The following is a 14,499-nucleotide window of genomic DNA, read 5'->3' as shown; positions in this document are numbered from 1 at the left end:
GCCGACGCTGTCTTTCGCGACACCGGTGTCGCCACGCTTTCCGGCGGCGCGGCGGCTCGCTTTCCGGCGGCGCGGCGGGCTCCCCGGCGTCGGCCGTGATGGCGTCTCCCTTCAGCGGGGTGTTGCAGCTCACCGACCTGGACGACTTTATCGGGCCCTCCCAGGTGCGCGCGGGCTGCCGGGGCGGCGGGGCGGGGCGCGCTCTTGCTTGCGACCGTCGCCGGGCCGGGGGGGGAGATGGCGCCGGGCCGGGGGCCGCGGCTGCGGACGGGCGGGCGGGGCAGGCCCTGCCGCGCTCCCGGGGCCCTGGGAGACGCCTCGTAGCGCGCAAGGGCCGCGCCCGGCCCGCTCCCGAAAGCCCCCCGCTCTTCTGCCGCTGCTGCTGAACAGAGGAAACGGCGAAAGCACAGAGGTACCTGGCGGCTGCCTCCAGCCGGCGTGAGGGGTCCTCGAGGGCAGCAGCTCCGCGGTCAGCGCAAAAGCGGCCGGGGAAAAGCCTTGTTCGTGTGCCCCGCAGCCAGCCACGCTCACCCGGCCTGGGGCCGCGAACAGCCGCCTAAGTATTAACCTGGAGGGAGAGAGAGAACAAGACAACAACAAAGCTTAACCAAGGTCCCAGACCCAGCACACGCGCTTCATCCTTGCACAAACTCCCCTGCCCACGTACAGGAGCGGGTGGCACCGAGGTGGCAGCGAGCAGCAAGGCCAGGGCAAGGCTTTCTGGTCAGAGTCTTCAAGCACTAGCAAAGTTCCCAGTCAAAAGAAGCGCAACCCTAGAGATGGCTGCTGACAGCAAATAGAGCCGACGGCTATCGCAAAATGAGAGCAGCCGAACAGAGTACAACAAATCCCGTTAACTCTCCTTGCAGTACTTGGGTTTCCAAGGGAAGTCTTTGACATAGTGTGTCCCGCTTTTGTGTTTCAAACAGAGCGATCCTTTGGATTGTTATTATGCAGGGAGCATAACTGAGGAGACCTAAGGACTTGCTCCCAGTGGTCTGTGAATCTTGCGCTATTCAGAACAAAGAGTTAGTAAAGCTGGACCCCAGGGGGAGAAGTGTTTGAAGACTCTGGCAGAGAAAGGATGGTAAAAGGCAAGGAGAATTCCAGTTGGAGGAGGAGGAGAAGGAAACATAAGGTGCCTAACCAATAAAAATCATACACAGTATGAAAACGCCCTTGGGACTGCATCCCAAAACAATGCAGAAGGCTGGAAGCAGGCCATCTGAAGTCGTCAGATTCCTTGCAACATTAAAAGACCCTTCACTGGCACTAGCCACATGTTGCCTGTAGTGACCACGCCTCCACTGGTTAAAGTTTGCAGTGAAGAATGCATGATCTGCAGGGCTTTTAGGGAGAAGAGGACTTGGCAGGCAAGGCCCTGTTCTTTTCAAGGCTCCTTAAAGCACAGCTGGCTTCTTGGGAGCAACAGCAAAAGTGCCCTCTCTCTTTGGTGTGATGTTGGAAAAGTGTTCCTTCTGTAAAAAGGGGGTGAGCTGTTCTTACTTTTACATTTTCCCGTGGTGGTTAGATATGCGGTGAGTAAAATGCAGCCTACCTTACAGTAGAATAAGGGGCACTCACTCTTGAACTAGCCTCGGCTTTTGATCATTCTAGTTTCAATTACATTTTTGCTACGCTTTCCCTTCCACACCTCTCAGCTGCTCACTTTTGGGCTTGCTTTCTGCTTCAGGAATGTATCAAACCTGTCAAAGTTGAAAAAAATCCTGGAAAAGCAGCAGCTAAGATCAGAATTGAAGCAGATGGGAGCTACTTTCAGATCAATCAGGTATGTGTGGTTTTTGATTCTTGGGTAACATATAATGCAACCATCTTGCTCTGAATTTAAATGCTCCAGCTCTTTACTGCCTCTTAGGGAACCAAGATGTAACAAAAGTATTGCTCTTGTCATCAGCCTTCTCACATCTTTTTCTAGAGCCCAAGGTTGTAATTACCCGCCTCTGTAAGCAATATTTCTAATTTCATGACTGCCTTTTTGTTTTATGCTCTCAAACACAGACATTAATGTATATTTTCAGTGTAAGAGCAGATAAGGTGAGAAGTCCCTTTTCTTGCCATCAAGTCCTCAAGTGCCTGGACTGCTAGATTATTTGAGATAATGCTTTTTCTTATTACATCATACAGTGGAGTGCTCAGTCACAAAAAGATTCATTGAGATATTCTGTAACTTTTTGCTCTGATTTTTTTTTATAAGTAGCATGCAGAATTCATAAGCCTGTTGCTTCCAAATTAATGTAAAGTTGTACTGAACTATTTTCATACTTACAGAGAGAAGTTCAGCATTCCTTAGTTAACCAAACTGGGATGTCATCTAGAGACAGTGGTTTTAATTTCAGGCCACTGATTACTTTTTGCCTTACAAAGGGCAATACAGCATTTTTAAAGCAGTCTGGTTTCATAGTTTTAATTTTTAATTTAACAGTACTTCGCTCAGTTTGTTTCTGACTTTACTGAGAAGTAATGTTTAAAGAGGAGTCTCACTACAAAACTGACTTATTCAGGTCAAGTAATAAAAAAAATATAAATTCCTTCCAATGCCATGCCACACACCCTTTGACGTGCCACCCAGTTCTCCCATCAGTGTCCATGTAAGTTTTGCACGCAGAACAATTGCAGAATATTCCTTAACGATTAATAATTTTAGTGAGTTTTTTGCCTGGCTACAAAATCTCTTTAAAAAGAGTGAAATTCAAGATTCCTACAAAGCAACGGCCCTAGTAAAATTCAGTAACGTGAGCAACATCTGACATAGGTGACAGAGCTGGCATGCTTTCTCTAGCATTAATCAGAACATTGAATGCAGACTGGAGATTGTTGCTTAAGGGCTTGGGATCTCAGCAGTCTTCAGTTTTGTGGTTAAAAGTAGCAGCTACAATCTATGGCGTGTCAGTCGTACCAACCTCAGTCTTCTGCCATGCACAGGTTGAAAAAGCAGACGAGATAGACCACATTTGCTTCTGGGAAAGTGTATACTCTCAAACAATCCTATTAAAAATCAACAAGCTTCAAAGAGATTTGTCGTCTTCATCATCTTACTCAGAGGATTTTTTTTAATGATAAACTGAGAGGCTGAAAAGGGCAACATCTTTGCTACTATATGTAGTAAAGATGGGAAACAACTACTTGACTACTTCTGGCCTGTGATCAGGACTGAGTCTGATCTGTTCCTTTCTAGGATGGAGGCGCACAAAAACTGGAAAAGGCCAAAATTACTCTGAATGACTGTTTAGCTTGTAGTGGCTGCATTACATCAGCAGAGAGTGTTTTAATCACTCAGCAGAGCCATGAGGAGCTGTACAAAGTGCTGACTTTTAACAAGGTAGGTGGCAAGAAGCAGCTAGGTAGGCTGCAGAGTTTGAAAGTCTTCATAGATTAGTGTGGTGCATCTGCAAAAGCATGCATGAAGAACAGCACATGTAAAAATTAATTTCCAAGAAAGAAGAATCTGAGCAGATTTGCAGTGCATGTTTTTTTTCCCCCCACAATTTTTTTTAAGTGATCATAGCTTTGGAAAGGGCCTTTAATATAGCAAGTTAATGACTTGAAAGGTAAGGACAAAACACTGGGAGATATTTTTTGAATTTCCAGTGTGCTAAAAGTGCTGTATGTACCTGTTAATATTCTCTGAACAGTTAAGATATTTTGCTTACTGTTTTTTAGACTGCAGCTCCCAGTGAACAGAAGTTGGTAGTGGTATCTGTTTCACCACAGTCCAGAGCTTCCCTAGCTGCAAGATGTAAAATGAATGTTCTGGAAACAGCAAAGAAGTTGACCACATTCTTAAAGAGTTTAGGCAAGTGTGGGACTGCTGGGGTATATGTTAAGCATAACTTTTATGAATGCACAAGGGTGATATGAATAACCTCCTCATAGATATGTAACGTTTCATAACTCATATTGGCTGAAATGTAAACTGTCTACGACTTCAGTGGCATAATAAACTCAGAGTGATAGAAGGAAGGAACTTTAAGTGATTTGTTGTCCTCCTGTCACTTTTGCTAATGTCTTATGCTGACATGCTAGGGAAAAGATCACTGTCAACTGGGGAGATCCAAAACTGTAAAGAGACATGCAGTTTTAACCCAGTTTGGTTGGAGGCTTTTTTGTTGTAGTTTGCTGTTTGCATCTTTCTTGTGGATTTTAACACAGATGCTGTACTGCCTAGGTGTGCACTATGTATTTGATACAACTTTCTCAAGAAACTTCAGCCTACTGGAGAGCCAACGAGAGTTTGTAAAACGCTTTCGAAAGCAATCTGAAGACAAAAAGGCTTTGCCCATGCTAGCTTCTGCCTGTCCAGGTATACTATTAAATTCGTTATGGAAATAGTAATATGGCATACTAATAGCACACTAGAACATGAAAACTCAGAAAGCTGATCAGAAGAGTTAGCATGGATAAATTTACCAATGAGGAAGGGATTACTGTCTTTACAATACAAAGAGATCTTGATGTTAGTAACAGTAACGATCTGTAGAGATACCTAATGATCTCTCTAAAATTAGTCTTATTTTGTTTCTGTGCTGAAATGAGACTGAAAACAGTAATTAATGAGCAGTAAGTCAGAGGGCGGGGGAAGAGGAAGAGGGATGCTTGTTTTTTAGTTTACTGCAGCTGTTTATTAATTACACTGTCCTTCTCAGGTTGGATCTGCTATGCTGAGAAGACCCATGGCAGTTTCATCATTCCTTATATCAGTACTGCCAAGTCTCCACAGCAGGTCATGGGCTCCCTGGTCAAGGGCCATTTTGCAGAGCAGCAGGTGAGGGTCTGAAGTGTACTATGCTTAATGGCCAAATGCTAAAATTGAACACTTAGGCTGATTTCTTTTTAATGTTGCTACATGTTTTACACTAGAGTTTAAAGGTAAAAAACGTCTTGCAGAATGCCAAAGACAGGATCTCTCTCGCTTCCATCTTATCTAACGAGAAGCTGGCAGTTGGGGCAGTAACACTAAGTTCGTGCTTCATGGGTTATTTAAAACCTTTGTGTATTATTCAGGAATGTGCTCCCATCTCACTTCTGTGTGGTATTTTCGCATTGTTTAAAGATGATGAATAACTTAAAATAAATTATCCTCTCTGAAACAAAACTTCAGTCAGTGCATACGTGCAGATCATGTCTTGTCTAAATATTACTTGCTCTTTCCCAACTTCATGTTCTGTTTCAGTTTGACTTAGTTCTGTTTTCCCCCTTTAACCTTTGGAACCTCTCCAGATATAAATTTGATATTTAAAGACTGCAGTCATACTAATAGCCCAGAGTTGTCAAGTGAGAAACTTGAGCACCATTTCTGATTGTATGATTTATTGTGCATTAACAAGCACTGGTTTAACGCTTATATTAAATAAATGCTGACATCTGCATACTTGTTAAAAAAATTGGCAGCTACTGAGAACATTTGGCACAAGATACTGAAACAATGGCCTTGAGTCAGAGACTTGTTTCCTTGGCCTAGACTCATTTCTTGGATGGTCGTGATGTTTTTGTCTGACTCCAGTTGTTAGTTGCTGATGCAGGGGCTGGATTTTACTAATGTGTAGGAAGTGCATCCTCTAACTGCATAATTAGGAATTCTTCACTGACTGACTTTGTCTGGATCATGTGCGCTAGCAAAAGGGGGAGGAAAAAAGGAGTAAAAGACCATACTGTTGAAACTTACTACAAACTAAAATTGGTTTCTGTGAGAAGAAAAAACCCACATCTTCATGGTCAAGTAATAAAGGAGAGTATTTCCAGAGACAGGGTGGCATTAGTATCATCAATTTCATCTGTACCTGGAAAAGTCTCCCTCAAGAGTTTAATATTGACCAATCCAACTGCACAGCTTTATCTTTCTTCCAGCACTTAAGACCTGACCAGATATACCATGTAACAGTAATGCCCTGTTATGACAAAAAGCTAGAGGCTTCAAGGCCAGACTTTTTCAACCAAGAGTACCAAACTCGAGATGTGGACTGTGTAATCACTACAGGTAAGTGGAACCAGAGGTAGTCTAGCTAATTTCTGGAAGCCTGAGTGAGGTGTTCGCTGTTTTTTATAATCCTATGTCTCTGACAGAGGATGTAATGCATGGATATTGCTGTCTGGTTTCATTTTAATAATGCAAATTGTGCCCTGGTAAAGTTTGCCAGTGTAGGTTTATGTACCGATCGGTGGATTTTGTTTTCCTTCATCTCCAAAACAAGAGTTTTTTACCTGTGTTTCTGCTTCAGGAGAAGTGCTAAGGTTGTTGGAACAAGAAGGAATATCTCTATCAGATGTAGATCCTGTTCCTTTGGATACCATGTAAGAACAAAATTTCCTTTGTGTCTTTGGTCATATTCGCCCAGTATCCATATTGGGTTCTTCAATAGAATTTGCTCTTCCACTGCCATTCTACTTTACATAAGGCTGCATGTGTTTGCATTTGATTCATTTTTTTGTGTCACTGATTTCGAATCAGTACAATTGTGCATAAAATAATCTACAGAATATGTTGAATCTGCAGTTTTGGAGAATCTGAAACTTTGTTCTAGATTTGTTTTAGTAGCCCAAGGATTAGTTGCTCTCACTGTAAATTGCCAGAAGTAGCTCAGAGTATAATAGTAATATAATTGTATAGAGAAGTATAAATTGCGTGGCAGGTGGCGGTCTTACTTTAAACACATTACAGTATAGCTGATGGAATCTCACAAAAAATGTATCTGCAAACTTAAGTGAAAAAAATCTAAATCAGTGAGAAAAGTTTGCTAACGCAAAGAAGTCTGTTACTGCATTGTACTCAGTTTGCCTATAACTGTTCCTGGTTATCCAAGCTACTGTAAGGATTCTAGTAGTAAAGCACAAACAAGAAATATTTAGGTCACTTCAGCTAAGATCTCTAGGAGTCCTTATTTGTTAAAAAACAAAAGACACCATCCCCCACACACACCACCATGAGATCTTAAAGCCTCGTCTGGTTTGCACATGTTTAAGTGCTTTAACTGAAAACTAACATCTGGCTAAAGGACAACTGCACAGAGACCTAACTTACTACAGAAACTTTAAAATCATGTTTTATTCATCTGAATTGCTGGTTCCATACTGATCATTAAAAAAAAAACATTCTCTGCATCAGTTTATAAGTGACTTTATAGCACTCGTTATGTAGCTTTTCTGTTTATTAATGTGCAAAGTGACCTTAAGAAACAGAAGGGCTACATATACAGTGACTTGTGTACAGTGACCTTCACAAATTGTAAGAGATTAAGTGTATAATCCAAAAGTTTAGTGCTCAGGCACCTTAAGTTTTTAAGGAGGGATTTTGATACACCGGATATGCAGCAGATAGCCCATGAGCAGAATGTGGCACTAGTCTATTTTCAGTTCTTCTGTTTTTAAATTTGGCTTATCTCTAAACAGGGTTTAAGACTATCTAGTACATCGAAGTGCCATTGGCAGCCTTTATTCAAGAGTTGTCTGAGCAGTGTATTTTGACAGAGCTGTGGAGGAAAGTGCCCTTGCAAGAGGCCTATTTCCTAGTTTTATTTTTTTAATAGTTATGAAAATTGGTCACTGTTATTCTGAAAAAAAAGGAGACTAGGCGATAGAGGTTGCCTATTGCAATCCAGTCCCTTAAATTAAATGTCTGCTTAGTTTTTTTTTTTTTTTTAAAAAAGGCTAAATGAGATTTGTAACTAGTACCTTTTCTTGTATATCTAGTTCTATATTCTTAACTAGACTTAAAAAGATCTAAAATAATATGCATGCACAGAGCCTTTTCTTCTGCTGCTGTGTTTCAGTGGATCAATAGGTACGCATCTGATGAACATTTCTGTAGAACTGAACAGATTCTCATTCACATGCTCAAGAAGAGAGAGGACTTCCTTAAGGGTAGTAAATTGAGCCAGGAGTCACTCTTCCATTTACTTATGGCTATGGCTGACCTTGTTTCTTTGTTACGTCTACCTTGTAACATATGGGTGACATAAATAATACCAGATGATGCAAAGCTGGAATACTGGTAAAACTGAAGTGCTTCAGACAGGTTTGGGGAGCTTTAGGAACTTTGAGACTGTAGCATGGATGTGAACATATTTAACATTGGCATTAGGCTTGTATACTGAGGAAGGTTATACCAGTATATGCTGGCGTATGAATGGAAAGCAGTGTAGTTTTACTAGCACAGATCTATCTACAGACACTTTTTCCATCTTCAAGCATCTTTTTTTTCTGACATAGCTTTCTTTCAAATTGTTTTCACGTCAAAAATGAAAAAAAGTATCTTCAGCTATAATAAATGTCTGCATAGCTAAGTCCCAGAAGTACAACTTTAAAAGTTACCCATGTAAACAAGCACTTCAATTCTACCTGCTCTATTGTTGCACAATTAACAGAAAATCGAGAAAGATTTTGAAGTGTTTGAATCCATTAGGAAATAACATTATGGAAGTGTCAGTTATAACCCAGAACAAAATGTCTAATTACTTGATAAATATCTCTGGCTAACTTCTAAGAAGTACATTCTGAGCGCTAGCCTCATGCTCGTGGTGATAAAGTGCCTCTATGACCTTTTGCTAGCTTTAACCTACTTGGTAAATTGACTGGTTATGAACAGCACGTATTCCATAGAACTTGGAGCATTAAAATAAGCAGTCCAATGGCTGTTGTTCTACTTATCCTCTAGCACGTGGAAAAGCCCATTAAGAGGTTATTACATTTGGCAGCAAGAATGAGGTAAAGTGCCAGAAATCTCAGGACTTATGCTGGTATAACTGTTTGCTCCAAGCAGCACTGAAACTTTACTGGCAGCCTCATTTTCAGAGAGTAGCAGTACGTGAGGCCAGACACACTGAAACGTTCATTAATGAATCGCAGTTCCTGTAAACAAGACTGAATTAAAAATAGTTTCTGAAAGCAATTACAGGCTAAAGTGCTGCCTCCTGTAGTTCTTATAAAGCTGAGATATTATCTGCAAGAGGCAACATCTTTGATTTGACTTGAAATTATTTGGCCTGAATTCAAGTGTTTTCCCTTCTGCAGCTGTTAGTCGAAGAATGCAAGTGTCACTGCCTGATGAGCACTTACAAGCATATCCCCCATCTTATTATTCTCCCATAACAAAAGCCATTGTTGTGCCTTCCATCTGGTGAGCTGTTCTCAAGAAACATTATCTTGACCTCTGAATAGTTGGTGTGTTTTGGCATATCAGTGAGATGGGATTACTTGTGCAGAACTTGAACTGCAGAACTTTTATTAGCAGAGTTTGGACAAAGATGCATTGAACTTGAAGATTCTGTTGAAGATAGCCAGCAAATGCCCTGGCATCATTAATTTTTGTTCATCCTTGTTACATAAATTTTATTAAGCATATGAAACCAGAGCAACACAAATATCATCTCTCCATGCTTGTAGTTATAGCATTAACACTCCCCAGAAGTGTTTTGGTATGTCCCAATAACCAGATCTAAAGTTGCTGGTTTCAAAAATTGTGTTGTAATGCAGAACTAGAGCTTTCAGTAGTGAACTCAGGTGTTTATGCTGCAGAAAGCTTTAGCACTGATGAAATGTTTCATTGCTGAGACAGGACTCCTCCTAGACTGGGTTCTCCAGAAGAAGTATGCATTGCACAGTTCTATACCATCAATACTTAGAAATTGGGGGGAAAAATAATGAAGTATAACCCAGGCTGTTTACAGAGATACTAACTAGGAAGCTAACGAAAGCACATGTTTAATTAGATATCTCAGATAATTGCCCATGTCATTCTGGTCTTCCCAAACATATTTTTGTTATGGGAATTGCCTGGCAAGATTAAGTTTGCAGTGTGTAGATCAGGCCTTGTCCTGGAACGTGATGGAGCATTTCCACTGAGCTTTATCCAAAGCACGCTAGACAGCACAGCATTAAATCTAGAGAGAGCCCTAAAGCTATAAATAGTCAGTTCCCAGGAGAAAGGGAAAGGCCAGGAGTTCTAGGGGAACTAATCTATGGCTTGTTCTGTTGCTTTTGAATTCCATGAACTTTTGTATTTGCTCTGTGAACAAGTCTACTATCAAAAACCTCACAGGGCTAACAACATAATGCTTTTAGTAGTACTGAAGCTATTTCAGCATTGACATGATCGAACTTACTCGCTTCAAAGAGCAATGGACTTGGTGCTGGCCATTCTATTGAAGGTCCTCTAAAACAGCTTCTCTTTCTTTCCTCCCCTCAGGTTTAGCAGCGTTACTGAAGAGGAGCTCACTAGCCATTCGGGAGGTGGTTCTGGTGGCTATTTGGAGCACATATACAAGTACGCAGCAAAGGAACTTTTTGGAATTCAAGTGGATACAATTCAGTACAAACCTTTAAAGTAAGAAGTTAGTCTTACATAAAGCACTATTTTTATTGCAATTCTGTTTATTGTGTTATCTTGCTGATGGCTGAAAATTTCTTTGCAATGTTAAACATTTTACTTGAAGCCATGGGAATTGGCGCCTCACTCCCACAGTTGCTGAGCAGTAAATCAGCCAGCACTCTGTGCAGCCTTTTCCCTTGGAGACTTCTAGCCCCTTCACCACCCACACACTTTATTTTGGCCTGGTGGATTTTCCCAGCATCCAGCTGCAGACAGTTTCTAGAGTAGTTTAGAAAACAGGGCTCATATGGATTTGAGCTCTCACCTGTGATCAGATCACTGAAGTAGATTCATTACTAATCTAACCATCACAGAACAGAAAACCAGGTGTCAGGACTCTAAGGTTCCATTTTAATCATATTGTGGTAAGACAAAGTAAAACAAGTCACTTGAATTTGGGCATAAAAGGCACATTTAAACCAAGATTCCTACTAGCTTCCTAGGTATAACCTTAATGTACTTTTTGCAATGAATTACATACCTAATCAGTGATATTGATTGTTAGGATTCTCTGGTCTAGGAGATAGAAATAGTCCCCAGCAGTCTCAATACAGGATACTTAAAAAAGCAAATAAATACAAAATAAATAAATTGCTTATTTTCTTATCAGGAAGAACTATTTCCAGTGATGTTAGGAGTAGGGAAACCTTCAATACTGGTTTACTCTCTAGTGTTATGACCAGCTACGATTTAAAAAGTTTCTTTGAAAGGCCTCACTGATGTGTAAGTTGGCTGAAGCCAACCCAGAAAGCCCATCACAATGAGACTTTTTTGTTTGAGCTCTGTTCGCCTAGATTTTAAGGATTTATTCAGTGTGGGTGTTCTTCAGCAAACTCAATTCATGTGAAAGGTGCTCAAACAGGATCCAAAAAAGATTGTAGCTTCTAATACAACTAAATCTTTGTAAGCTAGTTCTTTCATCTGACTTGTTTGGGGGGCAAAGAATTAGGACACTTTTCTTGAATAAAACTTGGCAAAGACCTTAGTTTCAGCACAGTATTTTTTAGAAGTTTAATAGAAGTTGATTTAGATAAGACATTTTGTTTGCTTTTGTTCCTCAGAAACAAGGACTTCCAGGAGGTGACGCTGGAAAAGGATGGAGTAGTCCTGCTCCAGTTTGCTTTGGCATATGGATTTCGAAACATACAAAACTTAGTGCAAAAACTGAAACGAGGGAAATCACCTTACCACTACGTAGAAGTCATGGCTTGCCCATCAGGTAAGGCCACACAGGAATTTCACTGTTAGAATTCATAGTTGTAGGAAGCTATATGAAACTGTCACTGAAGTACAAGGAACACAGGCAGTTTCTCACATCCTGGATATTGTAGCAAAGCCTTCAGACCTTTAAGATGTGATAGTCACTGCATCAAGATTTCAAAGTTGTTTGGATGTATTTTTTTATCTAGAAGCTAGTAATTCTTCAGGAGTTAAGTGGTTACAGTTAAAAAATTAATATTGACACTGGTACAACTAATGCTTTCAAGGAGGCCCTCCTAACTTTGTAAACTGTTTACAGAAGTTAACAGTATGCTTCTAGAGAGCACTTGCTATGGCTGGTGAGGAAGGTCTTTTTCTACTTACTTTCCTCTCTTTTCTACTTTCTGTAAAGCCTTTTTTTTTTTTTCCTCCCATTTCTCTTCAGATCTACCAGTAGAAAGCTTGGGCAGCTCAATTCACATTTCAGCTCTGGCTTGCTTGTGATAGACAAGAACACAGTGCCAGCATGACACTGAGCTGCCCTTCTTCACTCTCTCTGGGCAACATCCTCTCCCTGAGGATCTGTACAACTCCTGGCTCACAAGGTTGTTCAATACTAAGAACAGACCCCTGAGAGCAACTACACATTACACAGTCTGACCCCTTGATCCCATCTACATCAGAACAGCAAATCCAGAACTGCACCCAAGAATGTTTATCTTACCTTCAGCTGAGACACCAAGGCTGCTCATGCCTGAATTGCATTCCAGCCCTCTCTAGAGATGCGAAATAAGAACCACAATTGCTTGTGCCCTCTGTATCTTATATCTCCCTGGTGCTTTCCCAGCATGCCTTGGCAGCTCTCCACTCACACCTGGGCCGTATACTGAATTAGCATGGGTCACATCAGGCCAATAATCTCCCCTTTAGGGCCACTGCCTGCCCTGCTGCTGTTAGATAACTGGGGAGGAAAACACAGTTATAAGGGTGTTTTCATTTCTGAAACTTGGTTCTCAGCTGTAGAGTAAGTTCAATACAAACACCTTCTAACTTTTGGATTTAGTTTTCTTAATTATTGGGGAGCTTTTTCTGATAGAGCTGAAGTAATTTCTAAACTCAGTGACATTTTCTTTGTTGCACATAGGCTGTTTAAATGGAGGTGGTCAGATCAAAATAGAAGGTGAATCCAGCAAGGACTGGCTTCAGCAAGTTGAGAAGCTGTATGAGTCTCTCAAGACTGAAATTCCAGAGAAGAATCAGACTGTAAACGAGCTGTATGAACACTGGCTAGGTGGCATGGATTCAGAAAAGGCTGCAAAAGCACTGCATACGGAGTACCATGCAGTGGAGAAAACGGGCACTGGATTTAATATCAAATGGTGAAGAATGACTCTGGCAGCAAATCTGTGAAGCCTACATGCAGAGATACTCAGTGCCTTTTTAATTCAGTTGTATTTAAGATTCTCAGAAGACAGCTGAAGTTCTGTGTCATCACTAGGAGACCATAATTTGTGTCTAGCATTAGTGATGAGAAGGTAATGTGTATGTAGGCAGGTAATCTTAATTCCTACTGCTTTTTAATTATTGAAATGATGGGAATAAAAAACAAACACTGACTTAAAATACATGTTAAAAGAAGCAGTAATGCATCCTAGTCTCTAGACAGTCTTTATGAACTATACCTGGCCTCCCCATACAACCCCTACTTTTATCAGAACTGATGAATTTTAGGTACTGAAGGATTTGCCTTGCAGTAGACCGTGACCTCACTGAGATGAGCTTTATGCTCCATCAGAGTATTGCTAGTCCAGGCCTTGCTGTATTTTCACAGCACTAAGTCGTATGGCTGTCTCTTTTTCGGACATCCTCATTTAGTTAGAAATGGTCTAATTAGACCTTGGATTCTTGTTTTTCATTTCACTGCCCCCAACTGGATGCTCTTGAGGTCCAGCTGCAGGATCTTTGCACTGTCAAATGGAGTGGGTACCAGCAGCCTGGAATCATGTGAGGAACATGAGATCAAGGGCTGTTTTATTGCCTGCTGAAATGTGACCTGAATGAATGTTTAAGAAGAAAAATCTGAAGGTTTTTTTCCTTTAATTGTAATAATCATCTATAACTGTGGGCAATTATACATCTCTCTCTCTCTCTCTCTCTCTCTCTAAATACATAGTACAGAGAGTAACAGAACTGTCACATCTACCCCCACCTCAACAGTAGTTTACTGGTGGATAATATCCTTAAATTCAGAGAAAACAAACTCATTTTTTGCAGTGTTTCAAGTAAGAATTTATTGCCATCTTTCCACAAAGAACAAACCGTCCTTGATGTCTCTGAAAGCTGTTACTTTACAAAAGTTAATAGAGTAATAGAAGGCTGTGAGATTTAATCATTACAAAAAAGGAGTTTACCAGAACAATGAAAGGGGTTAGCAGAAATACAGCCTTGTTTCATGCAGTGTATCAAGATGCCTTGCCCAGAGCCTTGTGAATGTGAAACAGATTTGGGGTTTCATTATTGGAGATGAAATGCACTTGTCTTGCTGTGTGTATTTTTATATACGGGTATTTTGAGAACTATTTACAAAAAAATAAAAAACTATGAATAACTGATTTGGTCTTTCTTAATTTGACTGTAAGTTTTTCCAAAGTGTCAACGTATTTGGGGAGGGAGAGCTTACAGTGGGAGAAGTGGCAGCAGTACCTGAATTCAAGGGGAAGGGATGCAGTCAGATATGGAATCTGTTTTTGTGACTGCTGTAGCTGCCAGTGAATGTGAACTTAAAAATCACATTCTTCTCTCCCTTCAAAATATTTCTCCTCCCGGTTACTGCTGTATGAGGAAGGACTATGAAGAAAGCACTGTTAGATGAACAAAAACCAAGAATAAAGCTGTCACAGGGCTTTGTTCCTTCAGTG

The 14,499-nt window shown here is 40.8% G+C and overlaps 1 protein-coding gene across 2 annotated transcripts; it reads left to right on the top strand.

Annotated features, from left to right (window-relative positions):
- Positions 1–14: 14 nt before the first annotated feature.
- Positions 15–14,193, top strand: CIAO3 (cytosolic iron-sulfur assembly component 3). 2 transcript variants are annotated; one of them, XM_026095213.2, is made up of 11 exons: positions 15–164; positions 1,694–1,789; positions 3,197–3,340; positions 3,682–3,814; positions 4,187–4,321; positions 4,665–4,783; positions 5,866–5,995; positions 6,237–6,309; positions 10,199–10,336; positions 11,443–11,600; positions 12,726–14,193. In XM_026095213.2, exons 1-11 carry the CDS (start codon positions 99–101, stop codon positions 12,962–12,964), a joined length of 1,431 nt encoding a protein of 476 aa, XP_025950998.1. In that variant the 5' UTR covers positions 15–98; the 3' UTR covers positions 12,965–14,193. The 2 variants fall into 2 exon arrangements, with proteins under 2 accessions (XP_025950998.1, XP_064376128.1); XM_064520058.1 differs by lacking the exon at positions 15–164 and adding an exon at positions 919–1,491.
- Positions 14,194–14,499: the final 306 nt, after the last annotated feature.

This window comes from Dromaius novaehollandiae, chromosome 14, assembly GCF_036370855.1.
Source record: "Dromaius novaehollandiae isolate bDroNov1 chromosome 14, bDroNov1.hap1, whole genome shotgun sequence".
Taxonomy (NCBI): domain Eukaryota; kingdom Metazoa; phylum Chordata; class Aves; order Casuariiformes; family Dromaiidae; genus Dromaius; species Dromaius novaehollandiae.
Note: the sequence above shows the minus strand (reverse complement) of the source record. Positions and strands in the feature narration are given on the sequence as shown.

Bases quoted from the DNA above. Each gene is read 5' to 3' on its own strand.
- CIAO3 (XM_026095213.2), top strand. From the start codon at position 99: ATGGCGTCTCCCTTCAGCGGGGTGTTGCAGCTCACCGACCTGGACGAC. The intron at 4,784-5,865 runs GTGAGGGTCTGA...TCTTTCTTCCAG, and splicing joins GCCATTTTGCAGAGCAGCAG to CACTTAAGACCTGACCAGAT. The intron at 6,310-10,198 runs GTAAGAACAAAA...TCCTCCCCTCAG, and splicing joins CCTGTTCCTTTGGATACCAT to GTTTAGCAGCGTTACTGAAG.